The sequence below is a fragment of the Bos indicus x Bos taurus genome, chromosome 22, assembly GCF_003369695.1.
Source record: "Bos indicus x Bos taurus breed Angus x Brahman F1 hybrid chromosome 22, Bos_hybrid_MaternalHap_v2.0, whole genome shotgun sequence".
Taxonomy (NCBI): Eukaryota; Metazoa; Chordata; class Mammalia; order Artiodactyla; family Bovidae; genus Bos; species Bos indicus x Bos taurus.
The window spans coordinates 31,868,390-31,885,977 of NC_040097.1; the positions used below are offsets into that span (position 1 = coordinate 31,868,390).

Below are 17,588 nucleotides of genomic sequence, written 5' to 3' on the forward strand. Positions count from 1 at the left end.
ATAAAGTTTTAACCCTCAGCAAACAAAGACAGGGTAAGAGAAACGCTGCAGACATGGAATCTAAAATTAAAGTGCTCATTCTCTTTGTCTTTCCAACGCATGAGACTTGTATGGTGATAAGAATGCTTTGAGGATGTCCAGGAAGGATCACATTTGCCCATCCTCTGAGTAAGGGAGTCACAGATTTTTCCACCCAAGGTGAGTCTCACCAAAGTAGATCCTCTTTAGATTCCTAAGTAAGGACAGAAGTTGATGGAAAGAGAAATTTCCACAGCTTTAAATTTTTAGACAAGAGTAGATTTGTTCAACTTGACATTAGTAGTAGTAAATGAGAGGAATAACAGATAATGCATTTTCAAACTGGCCTCAGGTCATGTGCTACTGAGGAGAAATGCATTTTCAATGGTCATAGGGATTTTGAAGCTCTCCGGGAGCCTGAGAAAAGTCTTGAACACATTCTAACAAAGCTGTTACAGTGTTCAGGAGTTAACGTGCGTGTCAAATGGCACAGTCACCCCAACTATCCTGTTAATACAAGCTGGAATTTACAGTGGAAATACAAATACTCGCAACCCACAGAGAAGTAGAATAAAAGGGATCATACACTTTCCTGAAATAAAAATGCTACTGAGATTAATACATATCAGATTTCATTTCATTTCCTCCCCAAAGTAAATTGGTTTATTTCATTTGTTCATTCACTCAACAAATATTTATGGTGCACTGAGAATATGGGCTGATGATTCAGTGGTAACAAGACACGACACAGACATCATTCCCAAGGAGCTTACACTCAAGTGAGAAAATTCACATATAAAATATTAATGGAAGTTTATGTTTCTAATCAAGATGGAGTAACAGGGACTAGGTTTAACCTCCCCCCTTCTGATATAACCAAAAAAGAAAACCAGAACTAGTACATGAAGCAATGGGTTTTTAAGGTACTGGACATGAGGCAATGAAGGACAGTGATCCTGAGGAATGGAAACCAAACCCTAGGAGGGTAAGAGGGCCTCACCTACTGTCCCAGATGATTGTCCAGGCTGCACAGCGAGGGGCAACCCAGAGAGAACTCAGTGGACTCTGCAGTTCAGGACAGAGCTGGGGACTTGGCCCGAGTCTACAAGACAGAGTATGGGAAAGGTGAGAGCTGTGGAGAACACCAGATACCAGGAGAGGGTCAACTACTCACTGAGGAGAGCCTGTCAATGAGGCTGGGAAAGAGCCATGTGAAAGGATTAGAGGGACCAGTATTCACACAGGTGTCTATTTTCATCAGCCGGACTGCAAAACACATAATCCCTGGGGCATGGGAAAAATCTTTCCTTAGGGCTGGGAAATTGTCCTAGATGGAGCACTGTTTCAGACCTATATAACAAATTAAAAAAGCAAGACCCAAAGGATCAAAACTATTTCCAAACAACTGCATCCCAAAACAAAGCTAAAGAATACTTAGGAGAATACATATATCCAGCACCCAATGAGGTAAAACTCACAATGTTTATCCAATCAAAGATTATCAGGCAGGCAAGGATGACTCATTTAAGGATTTGTATTTAGAATTTATAAAGAATTCTGCAAACTCAGAAATAAGAAAAGCAACCCAGGTCAAAAATAACCGGCAAGAGATTTAAACAGACACTTCACCAAAGATATGTGAATGACAAACAGACATGTGAAAAGATGCTTAACACAAGTAGTCTTAAAATGCAAAATAAAATCACAATGAGATACCACTTCACACTTATTAAAATGTTAAAAATTGACCACACCAAGTGATGATACCAAGTGATGACAAGAATGAGAAAGAAGCAGGGCTCTCACAGGCTGCTGGTGGGCGTGCAAAATGGTACAGTCACTTTGGAAAACAGTTTGGCAGTTTCTTACACTGTTAAACATACACCTACCATACGGCTCCATCATTCCACTCCCAGATATTTACCTAAGAGAAATAAAAGCATATGTCCACACAAAGACTTGCACACAAATGTTCATAACAGCTTTATTTGGAACAGCCAAAAGCTGGAAACAACCCAAATGTCCATTCAATGAAATACTACTCAGATACGGAAAAAAAAACAACAAACCCTCAATACATGCTACATTGATGAATCTCAAAATAACAACACTGCATGAAATAAGCCTGATATTAATTACAGTTTGCTTTAGAACTTTGTTCTTAAAGGTACAAGAAAACCAACTGGTGTCAATGTTAGCTCACAAACAATGTTGTATATACCAAGGAAAAGTACAAAGTGAAAATGAAGAATTTTAATTCAGTCAATAAAACCAAATCTGACATAATTCTCAATAACAAATGAGACCACTCAGGAGTCAATCCTCAGGTGTCTGCCGGCTTTCTCTCTCCAGCACACTGTCCTGCTGTCCAGCAGCAGAGTCTTTGGGCTCGGAAATCTGAACCGAAGTCTCCAGTTGTTCTCCAAGCTCCTGGATCAGAGGCCCAAATGCTATGGGAGCCCCAGGGGAGGCCAGCGGCTGTCCTCGACCACCATCAGACCCCAGGAAAGTGGTGCTTCTACACATACCACCATCGTTAAGAAGCAGGGCCATGGTGCTTTCTTCAACAAAGGGACCGAGCAAGGAATGCCCTGTCTCAGATTCACCGCCTCCAGGCTCCTCCTGTTCCGAGTCTGACTCCTCAGTCTCAAGTGATGCACTGCCCTCTGATTCTTCTGAACCACTCGTCTCAGAGCTGGAGGAAGGTGTCTGCTGCCTGGAAGTGGAATGGACTCCTGCTTTTGATGTGGCTTCTTCCTCCTGGACCAGAAATGCTGCTGCCTCCAGCTCCTCCAGTTCTAACCCCAGCTGGGCCTTGGTTAGGGATGCTTTCTTTAAGGCTTCTGCAAGAGCTGCCAACTTTTTGGACCTTGAAAACCATTTTAAGAACAATTATTAGGACTATTCATTAACTAGTCTGGGGATAACAGGGTCCACAGCTTAAAGAGATGACAAAATAAAGCTGGATCTATACTTCACATGGCACAGAGGATGAACCCCCCAAACAGATCAAAGACACAAACAGAAAAAAGGAAATAAGTATTACAAGGAAATGAAGGAGATTTCCTTTATGACACCAGAATGAGGAAGGCCTTCCTATGATCAAAATCTAGAAGCCACAAAAGAAAGGCTAAGACTGATAAATTCAACTAATAAAAATAAGACAATTTCTGAAGGGTAAAAAAGTAATAATAATAAGAAAAGTCAAAAGGCTAATGCAAAATTGAGAAAAGTATTTGTGATTTATATCATAAAACAAGGCCTAATTCCCCTAATAGAGTTCTTAAAAGCAGAGATAACAATCCATGAGGAAAATGGGCAAAAGATACAAGCAGACAATTCTCACAAAAAGAAATAGAAATGACTCTGAAAATATATGAAAAGATGTTCAACAACTTCAGTCAAATAAAAGAAATACAAATTAAAATCATGCTGAGATATATTTTCATTTATCAGATTGGCAAAAATCCAAACATTTGGTAACACTGCCAGCAAGGCTGTGGACGAAAGGCGCTTTCATTCACTGCTGGTGATAGAGTAAACAGTTATAATCCCGGTGCAGGAGAACCTGGCAATAACTTTCAAAATTGAAAATGTACATACCCTTGACCCAGCAAAACCACATCTGGAAATTAAACACATATGCTACAAGACGCAGGTCCAAGGTAATATTTAGTGCGGCATTGTTTCTAATACTCCAAAATAAGAAATACCCAAATGTCCACCAACATGGCCACAGGAAGGAATAGTCAATGGTGACGTAATGTAGGAGGCTCTTCAGGGACTAAGCCAGATATATTGTTTAACAATGACAAAAGGCTTTCTATATGTATATGCTGCTTTCTATGTTAAACACACAAAAAGAGTAAAGAAGCAAAAACATTTGAAGTTGCTTGTACACTTAACCATGAACTCTGGAAAGCTACAGAAAACACTAATATTTATGTAGAGGGGGCACTGTAGGAGTTGGAAAGATGAAGGATGATAGTGAAAGGGAGACTTTTCATGCATATGGTTTATTTTTAAACTTATGGGAATGGAATATCTATTCAAAATTCCTAACTAAAAAAGAAAAGAAAAGCAGTATAAAAGAGCAACAGAGTGCTTTTTAACTGAAAACCATCTCATGCTATTTCAGAAGATATTTTTGCTAAACTTATAACATTACATGATAAACACTATACTGAACAGATAAACTTTTTCATTAACTCAGATGCATTTTAGTTGTTTTGTTTTTGAAACAGTGTAAAGCATACTGCAGTTTTCCAAAAAAGATGTCTTTGCTGTTCCGTACAGGGAAATCTGGTGTGACAAGTGAAAAAAAGTAGCAGTGAGTAAAAACGGTAAGCGTGCTGACATGGCTTCTGTGTTTCTCTGGCTCCAAAGATTACATGAGTCGCTTGAAACAAACTGAATGAGTTGAGTTCACAGGATAAATTCATTTGTCAAAGTGCAGTCCACCCCATAACACTGGGGACTACAGGCTTCATTTCAATAGAGTGATGGATGGGGATTTTCATCTAAGTGCCTGGATATACCTGAGACCCCTTTGTCTCAAAATATTTAGCATAACAAAAGATTCCACAGGGATGCTTCCCCCACCCCCAGCCCAGGTCTGGAGAGTGTAATCAGGACCCAAAGCTCCACTGCAGTCAGTGTCCAAGGTTGGGTGGGACGAGGACAATGGCTGTCATGGATGTGCAACTTTCTCTTAAACGAGGAAAACCCTGTGTTTTGGTGCTGGAATTGCAGGAGTTTAGAAAAGGAAAGATGGCCTGCGGTTCAAAGGAAAGCTTGGGTGAGATTCACTGGAGTTAGTAGATGATCTACCAAAGGGCTGTAACTCTGGGTAAGTTCTGGTGGGTTTGAGACATCTTTAAAAACACAGTGATAAAATAAGATGTTTGCAATACAATCTACATCCATGTCCAAGACAATTTGGATGATATACATAATATATTTTGAAGGCTTGGGTACCGGTTGCCAAGGATCTGGTCAGAGCTAGTGTTCCAGTTTAAAACCTCCCTGCCGCAAGGCTCTGCCAGCCTAAGGACTAGTTCACTGTCATCTTTCTCACTAAAAAAAAGATCCTCTCTGGGTAATGACACACAGCCTTAAGAGATAAAGAGCCATGAACTTGGAAAAGAAGAGAATGCTTCTTATTAAATTATAATATCCAAAATAAAATTTTTTAATATAAGCCTTTACACTTCAGTGACCACACATCTCACATTTTTAACAGACATAACAAACACTATTGACAATATATGAAGGATGACGTTCCACAAACATTGTTGTAATTGCTCCTATGACAATCCTGTGAATCAGCTTCATTTTCATCCCTACATGACAGATGGCAAAATAGAAGTTTGGAGGAATTGAGAGACCAGCTAAAGTTTGCCCTGCTGAGCAGGAGGGCAGTCAGGAGCGGAAGCCCACACCTCTGAGCTCTAGCGCGCTCTCTCCTCCACCACAGGGCCTCTCAGGAATACTTCTGAGGGCTCTGAAAAGGTTCCCATGATTTCTTCCCAATTTGATGCCACTCAACACCTTCCCAAGGAGCAAGTTCTCACTTGCATAAGGCCCAGAATTCTCCATAGAAACTGTGACGGGTCTCTTTTTAGCTCAGCAGTCTTAAAGTATACATCTAAGCTTTACCTACAAAGACTGCAGGATCTGAGGAAAAAATGTGAGTATTAGTGAATACCACAGATATATGTACTCAAGCTAAAACTGTTTGGATCTTTATTATTGTCTACTATAAAAATATTAATCTGTCACTTAATACTATATAAATTTGGAATTCTAAAGTTCTTCACCTGTAATTTTGGCTCTTTTCAGAAAGCATCCCTTGCAATGCTGGGACTAAGAAGTGTTAACTCTAACAGGCAGGGAAGTGGCAAAGACGAGCCAAGTGATCTTTGCCTGTTACGAGCTGAGGTAAATTCCTATCCAACAGAGAAAAGTTCGTTTCTCACTTTTAGCACAATATTATGTTTAAAATGATCCATTATATAATGTGTATTAAAAAATTGATCATATGTGGATTTTTTTTTTGTTCCTTACCACCCTGATTCATCTTTATTTCTTATTACCCACTTTTACTACCTCAAGCTATCTAGTTTCTCAAATTTATATTAAACTTCTGATAGAAACTTAACAGAATAAGCACTTTGAACTCTCAAAGAATGCTAGGAAGAAAAAAAAAAACTAATTAAAATTTCAAAATATCATTGGTATAGAATATGACCCAACTAATCTCAGGAATGAAAGTTGGGTTTGTTTCTGTTCAATTATTTGACACAGATAATTTAGCAGTCACTGTTCACAGAAAAGGAAATTATTCGTTTGGAGAAAAAACTGAGCCATGAAAGAGTAGCCTTTTTGTTCTTTTCAAACATTGGCACAATTGGAGGTGGTTCTGTCTGCCACTCCTTGTAAATTCTAGAATCTAACTGTAATGGCCTTTCCATTTCAGAAAGCACCTCATTTAACGCAGTTAGTGGCTTTTCACTGTCACACTCAAAACAGACCAGGCTAGGTCATGTCAAAAAGCCTTGTCAAATGACATTATTAGTTAGCCAGAGTGCTTGCAAAAACCAGGTACATGTGGATATACTCAACCGACACATATGTTGAATTACTAGTTGTACTTATAGAGTATATTTTACATCTAAGTGAAGAATACCTATCTGTTAAGATGTATTAATTATGGAGTGAAGAGATTCAGCATTTAAAAGACACATGATAGATCATACTAATGTCATATTTTAATAAAATTATACTCAATGCAGGTTTTTCTCAGAAAATTTTTGGAAATGTAATCCTGCCATATTAACTTTAAAAAGAAGAAAAAAAAATCTTCCATTCTGTTTATATATGTGAAATAATTTCCTATTTGGAGAAATTTTTTTTTAATTAAAGACTGACAAGCTACAGTAAATCCAACTACCAATGAAGAGTAATAGTAACAGCTAAGGGTGCATGCCTTTACTGTGGCTGAGCTGATATAAAATTTCCTCAATTATTTTATATTTGGTGACTGATTTTAGGGGGGCAAAAAGGGAACTGTAACCTTATGAAACCGCCAAAACAAAGTGCAAAAGGAGCCCTGAAATGTAGGCAAAAGAAAACTGGGTATAAATAGAAAGCATACATCCTGTTTCTTGCTGTAGAATTTTGTCTCAAACTATCAATCAACTTTTCACCACTTCCTGCAATAGCAGGTCTACTATAAATCTCATAGTAACTGACTAGGTTTCATTTCCTCTGCCAAAACCTGCTAGCCTGCCAGCCATGACATACTGACACTAGAGCCAGCAACCGATAATGTAGGACAGGACTCCAGTGAGGCCACTCCAGACACATTTCATACTAGATGATGAATACAGTGACTGGCTTTTAATTTCAAAGGACACATACACACACACACACACACACACACACAAACACGCACACACCGTCAGACTCTTTCTGGGAACAAACCGTATATCAACATTCTTTTTAAAAGACAATGATGACAATGACATATAATCATAATTCCTTTCTACTAAAAACAACCAGTTCCAAATTTCAAACTCCCCTGCCTAATATACATTTATGCAACCGGATCTAAATAAAAGGTAACGCATTTGCTTTAGGTAGAAGTTGCTGGTGAAACTCATCTCTGAACAGGCATGAAAGACAAATACCAGTTCATGCACAGATGAACATAGAACTAACTGCCTGCCCTGACTCTGTAAGAATGAAAAGCATTTCCAGCTCAGTCATTAGCAGAAACAACTGATCTTTTTGAACAAGAAAATACCAATTTAATGCAGAAAATACTGCAAGATAAGAGTTATTTAGGCCTCACTGAGTATGGGCCAATAAAATATTTTTTCATCCTATTTTCAACTTGACTTAATACCCTTCTCTGGGTCTGCATTATGAAAAACAATACCTAGTCCATGGGTCATTGGATCAATTTTCCCCAAAACTCCCTCTATTAGTTACTAGTAACCATCATAACAAACTACTACTGGCTGGCTTAAAACAACAGAAATTTATCCTCTCATAGTTCTAGAGGCCAGAAGTCCAAAATCAAGGTATCAGCAGGGTTGCTTCCTTCTGAGGGCTCTGAGGGGAGAATCTGTTCCATGCCTTTCTCATAGCTTCTGGTGTTGCCAGGAATCCTTGGCTTGTAGATACATCAACCTAAGCTCTGCTTCTGTCACCACCTGGCGTTCTCTCTGTGTGTTTCTTCACAAGGCTGTCTTCCGTCTAGATGCGTCTCTTCTCCTAAGAATACCAGTCATACTGGATCAAGGGCTCACCCTACACCAATATGACCTTATCTTAACAATTAATTACATCTACAAGAACCCTATTTCCAAAGTCATGTTCTAGGGTTCTGTGAGAAGATATGAATTAAGGGGAGGCACTATCCAACGACGCACTCTGTCTTCTAGCCTTTGCCTCACCCCCTATTCATGTCTGTCCCACATGCAATATATATTCACTCATCTCAATATTCCCAAAGTCTCAATCCATTCCAACATCAACTCTATGTCCAAACTTTCATCTAACTCTCATCTCAAACAGGTTTAGGTGGAACTCTGGGTATACTCTATCCTGGGGTAACATTTCTCTCTGTCCACAGATCTGTGACTAAAGAACAAGTTATCTGTTTCCAAAACACAATGGTTGTACAAGTGTAAAAAACAAATATTTCCATTTCAGAAGGGAAAAAATGAAATAGATAAAAAAAAGTTAACCAATCTAAAGCAAGTTCACAATGCAGTAGGTCAAATTCCATTAGTTTTGAAGCCTGAGAATAATCCTCTGTGGCTTGATGCTATGTCTGGGCCCACCCACGAGGGTGGAAGCTCCACCTACTCTGGCCTCTGAATTCCTGGTTCTGCCCTCAGACCCATTCTCCCTTCATTTCCTCCCTTCTCTGCCCTTCTCAGTCCAGGCTGGTTGTTTCTCTGCTGCTATAACATTCTCAAAAACCTTGTCAGTCTTCTGTGAAAGTCAAGGGGATGCACACCATTAGACAAGAGAATTCTCCATATGTCCTTCCTGGATGAGCCCACCTCCATTCCTGACTTGTGCCAGATGGCTGAACGGATCCAAAATTCACATGCTTAATCTCTTTAGCCAAAGGCTGTCCACACATACCTGTGGCCCCAATTCCAGAGCACAGTTATGTGAACAGGCTCATGATGATGATGAGTGCATGCTCAGTCCTTTCCGACTCTTTGCAACCCTGTGGACTGTAGCCTGCCAGTCTCCTCTGTTCATGGCATCTTCTAGGCAAGAATACTGGAATGGGTTGCCATTTCCTCCTCCAGGGTATCTGACCCAGGGATCGAATCTGCATCGCCCGTGTCTCCTGTATTGCAGGCAGATTCTTTACCCACTGAGCACTGGGGAAGTGTGGACAGGCTGGAAAGTTTCCAAATCATCAAGTACTTACCCCTTTATACTCAACAATTTCTTCCTCAATTTCTCTTTGCCTTCTCTCATTCTACTCTAGTTAACAAGGAGAAACCAGGCTGCATCTTTAACACTGTGGAAATCTCTTCAGCTAAATACCCGAGTTCTACTCTCCACACTGAATGGCTGGCCGACACAACACAACCAAGTTCCCCACCTTTGTAACAAGGGTCACTGTTCCTCCAGTTTGCAGTAACAAGTTCTTTTCCATCTGAGATCTCACTAGAAGTACCTTTCACATTTCTGTTTCTAGCACCATTCTACAGGTGATGATATGTAAATTTTTTTCTAAGACTACAGAAGCTTACTCTGTAGCTCTCCTCACTTCTTTCTAAACCTTGGCAAGATTCACCTTTAATGTCCATATTTCTACTATGTTATCTCTTTAAGTAATCTAAGATTCTTCCATTATGCACACATTCCCAAACTCTTCCAGCCTCTACTGATGACCGGACTCTAAAGCCACTCCCACAATTTCAGGTATCAGTTACAGTAATACCCCATTCACGGTATGAAAATCTGTATTAATTTCCTAGGGCTGCCATAACAAACCATCACAATGTGGTGGCTTAAGACAACAGAAATTTATCCTTTCACAGTTCTAGAGGCTAGAAATCCAAAATCAAGGTGCTGACAGGGTTGATTCCTTCTGGGAGCTCCAGTGGAACAATCTGTTCCATGCCTTTCTCTTAGCCTCTGGTGTTGCCAGGAATCCTTGGCTTCCTTGGCTTGTAGACACATCATTCTATGCTCTGTCACCACATGGCATTCTGTGTGTCTGTTTCCTCACAAGGCTGTCTTCCTTCTGGGTGCATCTCTGTGACTCTTTTTCTCCTTATAAGGGTACAAGTCATATTGGATCAAAGGGCCATCCTACTCCAGTATGACCTCCTCTTAACACCTAACTACATCTGCAACAACCCTATTCCCAAATAAGGTCACCTTCTTAGGTTTGGGGAGGACATGAATTTTGAAAGAGAGTGGAGATGCTCATTAATGGAATATAATTAAGATGAAGAAAAAAGAACACTTAAAGTCGATCAACATAAAATAGAAGTCAAATTTAACAGTAAAAAGTGATTTTTAAAAAGTGAAGATTTCACCTTGAGACAAAATGACAAACTACAAAAATAAGTTTAGAAAATATTTAACAATATTCATACATAGGTTATAATTACAACTAGGTACTAACTCTCAAAATAAACAAAGAATGAACCAAATATTAATTGTATTTGTAACTATTCCAAGAAAATTCTATTATAGTACTGTATGACACTTCAGGTTGTCTTTTAGAGCAGAATTGTAAGATAGTTTTTAGAAATAATCACGATGGCACCATGAGTTCAAGGGCCTCTCAATCATGTGATACTCAAATCAATGCTTTAATAGTCAAAATAAAGACTTTCAACTTGTCACTAGTATTGTAGAATTTTCTGCTTCAGTTGTTAATAATCCCACACATCCAAGCCTCACTGTCAGCAGTTCTATGTGTGGTTCAAATCCAGCTTCTATATTACTTCCTCTGCCTTTGTGAAATCCTTGCCCTTTTCCTCAATCTGCAGTTCATTTGTACTACATAATATCAACCATCATCAAGAGGTTAAAGAAAAAAAATACTGGCAGGATGAGTAGGGGAGATGCTAGGAAGGAGAGTGATATACTAGAATTGGGACTAAATTTATTAAATGATTTGATCAATAGTGTGTTATTTTTGTGTGCTATCACCAGTTCTGTTTGTAATTTTCTAGGTGTAGAAACTCTAAATTACAACTATTCAGAAAGAATGACCCCCTCACGATATATATGTGGTGTACTAGATATACAAACACCCTCCACACACACAAACATTTTTAGAGCAAAGTAAAAGAGTTTATATTAAAAAAAATTGATATGGCAATTATACATACTTAAGTACAGTTAACAGTTAAATGAAGTAGGTGAATGAAGGTTTATCCAAATCCAGAGAAGCTATCGTTCGCTTCACCACTGGCATCCACCTAAGAAGCGGACAGTGAGGATGACAAATAGATTAAGAAGGACGCAATGTCCATAGTTTGAGAGAAATGCACTGCATCCTGTCCTTGAAACCATTCTGCATTTATGCCAGACCGAATCAAACAGTAGACAGAAATGTTAAGTGTCATAAATTTGCCACATTTCCCTCTATGCCCCCCGCACCCCAGCAGAACTGTGTTAGGGAAATGTGCTTCATTGTAATCCCCAAAGCTAGAATTCAGAATCAATTTCAAAACTGGCCCCATGAAACTCTTGGAACTATGCCAAGTCAAAAGGTCTCCCTTTCTACACCAGCAGTTGTGAAGTTCCAATCCGTGATCCACCTGCATCATGGGACAATCCAGTGGCTCCTTCTCGCCTCTCCACTTCCATTTAGGTCTTTACCTTCTCCCCACTTCTTTTACCCCAACCCTAATCAGCTCATCTTGTTTATGCACATAAGAAAGATGCTTTAAATAATTTATGGTACAAGGCAGGAAATAAATACGTAATCTATCAGTGAACCCAAACAACTGGTTGAGTAAAACAAAGAACAACAACAACAAAAGACTTTTGTAGGGTAGAAAAGGATATGGGAAAATGGGGACTATAGGTCCAAGGTGGAAACACATCTCTTCCATTTTTTTTCTCTAAAATTATTCCATGAAGCAAGACATTTGCAGGTTTGTCAGACTTGTACAATTCTGACAACATTTCTACCTTTCATCTATGTGAAAAGGGCAGACCGTACTGTTCAACCACAGAGATGTAGTATTTTGACCTACTAACTGTTCAGATGACATGGCTATTTGGATTCCATTAAACTAAGTAGATGGAGAAGGCAATAACACCCCACTCCAGTACTCTTGCCTGGAAAATCCCATGGGCGGAGGAGCCTGGTAGGCTGCAGTCCATGGTGTCGTGAAGAGTCGGACTCGACTGAGGGACTTCCCTTTCACTTTTCACTTTCATGCATTGGAGAAGGAAATGGCAACCCACTCCAGTGTTCTTGCCTGGAGAATCCCAGGGATGACGGAGCCTGGTGGGCTGCCGTCTACGAGGTCACACAGAGTCGGACACAACTGAAGCAACTTAGCAGCAGCAGCAGCAGCAAACTAAGTAGAGGTCAATAAACTAAAGGGAAGAAGGCACTAAGAAGGTGGTAGCATAAGGAAGGTGTTCTGGTTGAAATGTACCCCCCACAAAGATATGTTCAAGTCCTTATCCCCAGAACCTATCAGTATGACCTCGGTTGGGGAAATAGGGTATTTACAAATGTCATAAAGTCAAGATGAGGTCATACTGTGTTAGGGTGAGCCCTAAATCCAATCACTTAATAGGGACTGGTGTCCTTACAAGAAGATCATATAAGACACAAGGACACACTAATGGTGTATGATGTCTATCTTCTTTGTGAATTATACTTTTTATTATTAAAAAAATTCATCTTTGTTTCATTTATAATAAATAAATTAAAAAAAAAAAAGACACAAGGATACAGAGAAGACCATTTGATAATGGTGGCAGAGACTGAAGTGCTGTGTCTACAAGCCAAGCAAGGAATGTCAAGCATGGCTGGTAGTTAGAAGCTACAGAGAGGCATGGGACAACTCTCTCTCAAGCCTGTAGAAAGAACCAACCCTGCTGAACCATTGACTTTAGACTTCTGGCCTCCAAAACTGTGAGGGAATAAATTTCTGCTATTTTAAGCTATCTAGTTTGCAGTCATTTGTTATCATAGCCCAAGGGAACTAATACAGAGGTGTATACAGGGATCAAGATCTTTAGAGCCAAAAAGAAATTAGAAGGCACCTCATACAAATTCCTGATTTTACAAATGAAATAAATGATACCACGAAGACTATCAACAGCAGCAAGACACAGAAAAGTTTTCTTCACATAGTAAAATGCAGTGAATGATCAGTCTGTTTCTAGTTTCTGAGTCTAAAATGCTATGCTTTTACACTTCTACATTATGCTCATGATGTTCCCCTGTTTAACACCTGCAATGGGTTCCCAGAACACTCAGGATAAAATCTAAACTTCCCCAGTGAAGACAAGGCCCCAGAAGCAGCCCTCTGGGCCTGTCTCCTCTCAGGGGGGCTGCCTGGCATTTGTTTCCTCGTCACTGTGCTCTGGAGCTCCACTCACCACCCTCTCTCTGTCCCAAGGACACAATGATACATTCTTTCTTCAAGGCCTTTGCAAATGCTCCCTCATTCTGGAACATTCTTCCCCCAAGTCTTCCTAGGCTGGCTCCTACTCATCCAGTTCTAAGCTGAACTCAGACAGTCTTGCAGAGTCTATTTAAAGCAACGCTTGCCAGGCTGTTTCAGGCCCTGGGACACAGAAAACAGTCTCCGTCTGGCATGGCACAAAATAACTGTCCAGGCTGGCTCCCATCCCACCTGCCATCCTGAAGGCTGAGGGGCCATCATTTCCATTTCTCCTGAAAGCCACCAGTGGGACCGCAGACCACCAGCTGGGATGCTCTGCCCCTTGTCCTCCAATTTCTTGCACACACAGTGAACTTGGCATTCTAAGACAGTCTTGAGGTCTACAGAAGCACAAGTTCTGGCTGCGTTTTCAAACATGTCCTTTTTGTCTCCACTTCCCCATCTTGAAAGCAGAAGGAAAATGACTGCTCCCAAACTTCCTGGCATGCTCTGAGGAAGAAAGACTGGGACAAGTGATTTAATGTGTTTATTTCTTTGTAAGTTTGTTCTCAATGCTAAGATTTTCCCTGGTTACAAAACACAAAGTTTGTGCACTGTGTTGTTTTCACAGTACTGAAACAGGAAAATACTCGAGTGCCGGAATGTTCACCACACACACGATGCAGCATACAGCTTTCCAAATTATGAAGGAAGTCAAGAAACTTTGAAAATTCAGAATATTTATCTGCTCGCAAGTATGATGGTCAATGAAATGTTTTCTCCAATGCATACTGCAATGAATCAGTTAAAAAAGAACTATTCTGCCTTTTCTTAATGACAATCTCGTCCTACCAAATGAATGACAACTATGCACTGCCTGCTCCCTGGTGTGGGTTTTCTGGAATAACTAAATGTCTGACATATCACATAAGCTCTCTGGCTCTTCCCACACACTTTGAACCACAGTTAACATGTTCTCTAGAGAAAGTTGGGAACCTCTGCTTTCCAACATGATCAGACACAGTTACAGAACAGACCTCCTCATGAGGGCCAGTCACTATGCTAAGTGGCCACCTCCAAGGGCAGACCTGCAGCACCTTCCTGCACTCATTCTTACACAGAATGATTCCACAGAATGCCAACTGGTACAGCCTGCTGACACGATAAAGACAGCTCTATAACTTGTCTCCCTCTGTGGGGAAGCCAGACCCGGAGCTGCAGCATTTGTACTCAGCTTCTTCTTAGATATGATGCACTGGGTTTTCCTCAGTTGAGGAAACAGTTCAGTTCAGTCGCTCAGTTGTGTCCGACTCTTTGCAACCCCATGAACCGCAGCACGCCAGGCCTCCCTGTCCATCACCAGTTCCCAAAGCTTACACAGACTCATGTCCATTGAGTCAGTGATGCCATCCAACCATCTCATCCTCTGTCGTCCCCTTCTCCTCCTGCCTTCAATCTTTCCCAGCATCAAGGTCAGGGTCTTTACAAATGCCATGAAGTCAAGATGAGCTCATAACGGGTAAGGCCAAGAGATTTTGCTACAAGTGCCCCCAGAGAGACCTTTAAAAACTGATACTGAGTTAGCTGCTGCTGCTGCTGCTGCTGCTAAGTCGCTTCAGTCATGTCCAACTCTGTGCGACCCCATAGACGGCAGCCCACCAGGCTCCCCTGTCCCTGGGATTCTCCAGGCAAGAATACTGGAGTGGGTTGCCATTTCCTTCTCCAGACTTCTCACCAAAATAACTCTGAATAGATGAAGCCACATGCAAAAGAGTACACACTGTATTATTTCAGTTATACTAAGTTCCAAAGCAGGCAAAGACCAATGGATGGTAACACAATGTGAGAAGGTACAAGGGACTTCTGAGTGGTTCTTGACTTGGGTGATACTTACACAGGTGTTTTAAAATTCATTATTTGTATATTTATCATCTGTACTTACTTAACAAACACAAGTTCTGGAAAAGAAGCCTGAGGCTTCTGAACATTTGTTCAGGTAAAGGGGGCAGAGCCAGAGAGAGAAGGGTGCAGAGGGTCACAGGGATAGCTCTGGTTTCCTTGGGGCAAACAACAAGATTTCTAATACAACGCTACTCATCTCAAACTACTTTTTAAAAGGCCTGGCACGTTTTACCAAACACAAAGAGAATCTCAAAATATGCCTAGAGAAAGATCCATTAGTCATTTCTTTCAACAAGCATACTCTCCACAGAAAGCTGTTCTTTGCAGAAGTACACAGTTCACTGCAATGGAGGTGATTCCTATGATATTGGTTAAAGCACTGTCTGTGGGTTATTTCAAATACCATTTTTAAAGGCATCCACTCAGAGCCCCAACAGAACATTTGATCTACAGACCAACCTTAGTACTTTCTCAAGTAAGAATAAAATAAGAATGTGTATTATTTTTCTTTTTAATACTGTTTTCAAGCCTTCAGCCTTGACGGAAGGGAGTTTGGGGAAGAATGGATACATGTATATGTATGGCTGAGTCCCTCTGCTGTCCACCTGAAACAATCACAACACTGTAAATCAACTATACTCCAATACAAAAGAAAACGTTTAATTAGAAAAATATTTCATTTTTCCCATTAAAACCCTAAAAACTAGCCACCAGGAATCTTTCTATCACTTGTATGAATATTTTCCAGAAAGTGAGCAATTTTATCAAATTTGTGTAGTACAGACTGAAGCTTGCTTTCTAAAACATTTATTTATTTATTTATTTGTTTGGCTGCACTGGGTCTTAGTTGTAGACATGGGATCTTTAGTTGCAGCATGCAAACTCTCAGTTGTGGCATGTGGGATCTTGCTCCCTGACTAGGGATCTAACCCAGGCCTCCTGCACTGGGAGTGAGAAGTCTTAGCCACTGAACCACCAGGGAAGTCCCCAGATAGTTTTGTTTTGTTTTTAAATGAGTAAAAAGCTTTATAAGTGTTAGCTGCTCAGTCATGTTTAACTCTTTGTGACCCCATGGACTATAGCCCGCCAGGCTCCTCTGTCCATGGAATTCTCTAGGCAAGAATACTGGAGTGGGTAGCCATTCTCTTCTTCAAGGGTTCTTTCTGACCCAGGGATTGAACCTGGGTCTCTCACACTGTAGGTAGATTCTTTACTGTCTGAGCCATAAGGGAAGCTCAAGGTTTGTAAGACTCCAGGCTATATTTTCAATTCCAATTAAAATTTATACAGGGATTAAAAAAAAAAACAAAAACTCTTCCCCTGGAGAAGGAGAAAAGACAACCAAATTCCGTTTCCAGGTGCTTCATTATAATAATCTTCTTTATTATTCCTAGTAGAAGAGAAGCAGATGGGAAAAACTTTTTTGGTAGACCTCTGATACTGGGGTTCTTTTGCTATGAATTTTTTTTTTAACAGAATAGTATGTTTTACAACAACATCCGCTGTATCATCGAAAAAGCAAAAGAGTTCCAGAAAAACATCTATTTCTGTTTTACTGACTATGCCAAAGCCTTTGACTGTGTGGATCACAATCAACCGTGGAAAATTCTGAAAGAGATGGGAATACCAGACCACCTGACCTGCCTCTTGAGAAACCTGTATGCAGGTCAGGAAGCAACAGTTAGAACTGGACATGGAACAACAGACTGGTTCCAAATAGGAAAAGGAGTACGTCAAGGCTGTATATTGTCACCCTGCTTATTTAACTTACATGCAGAGTACATCATGAGAAACACTGGGCTGGTGGAAGCACAAGCTGGGATAAAGATTGCCGGGAGAAATATCAATAACCTCAGATACGCAGATGACACCACCCTTATGGCAGAAAGTGAAGAGGAACTAAAAAAGCCTCTTGATGAAAGTGAAAGAGGAGAGTGAGAAAGTTAGCTTAAAGCTCAACATTCAGAAAACGAAGATCATGGCATCTGGTCCCATCACTTCATGGAAAATAGATGGGGAAACAGTGTCAGACTTTAT

General features: G+C 40.3%; 1 protein-coding gene across 2 annotated transcripts in view; it reads right to left on the reverse strand.

Moving 5' to 3' along the window:
* Positions 1 to 1,534: 1,534 nt before the first annotated feature.
* SHQ1 (SHQ1, H/ACA ribonucleoprotein assembly factor) overlaps positions 1,535 to 17,588 on the reverse strand; it is a 104,367-nt gene continuing 88,313 nt past the window's right edge. For both annotated transcript variants that reach the window (XM_027522592.1, XM_027522593.1), the window contains one exon: positions 1,535 to 2,887. In XM_027522592.1, coding sequence (XP_027378393.1) covers positions 2,335 to 2,887 — 553 coding nt within the window. In that variant the 3' untranslated portion in view covers positions 1,535 to 2,334. The remainder of the gene's footprint in view (positions 2,888 to 17,588) is intronic.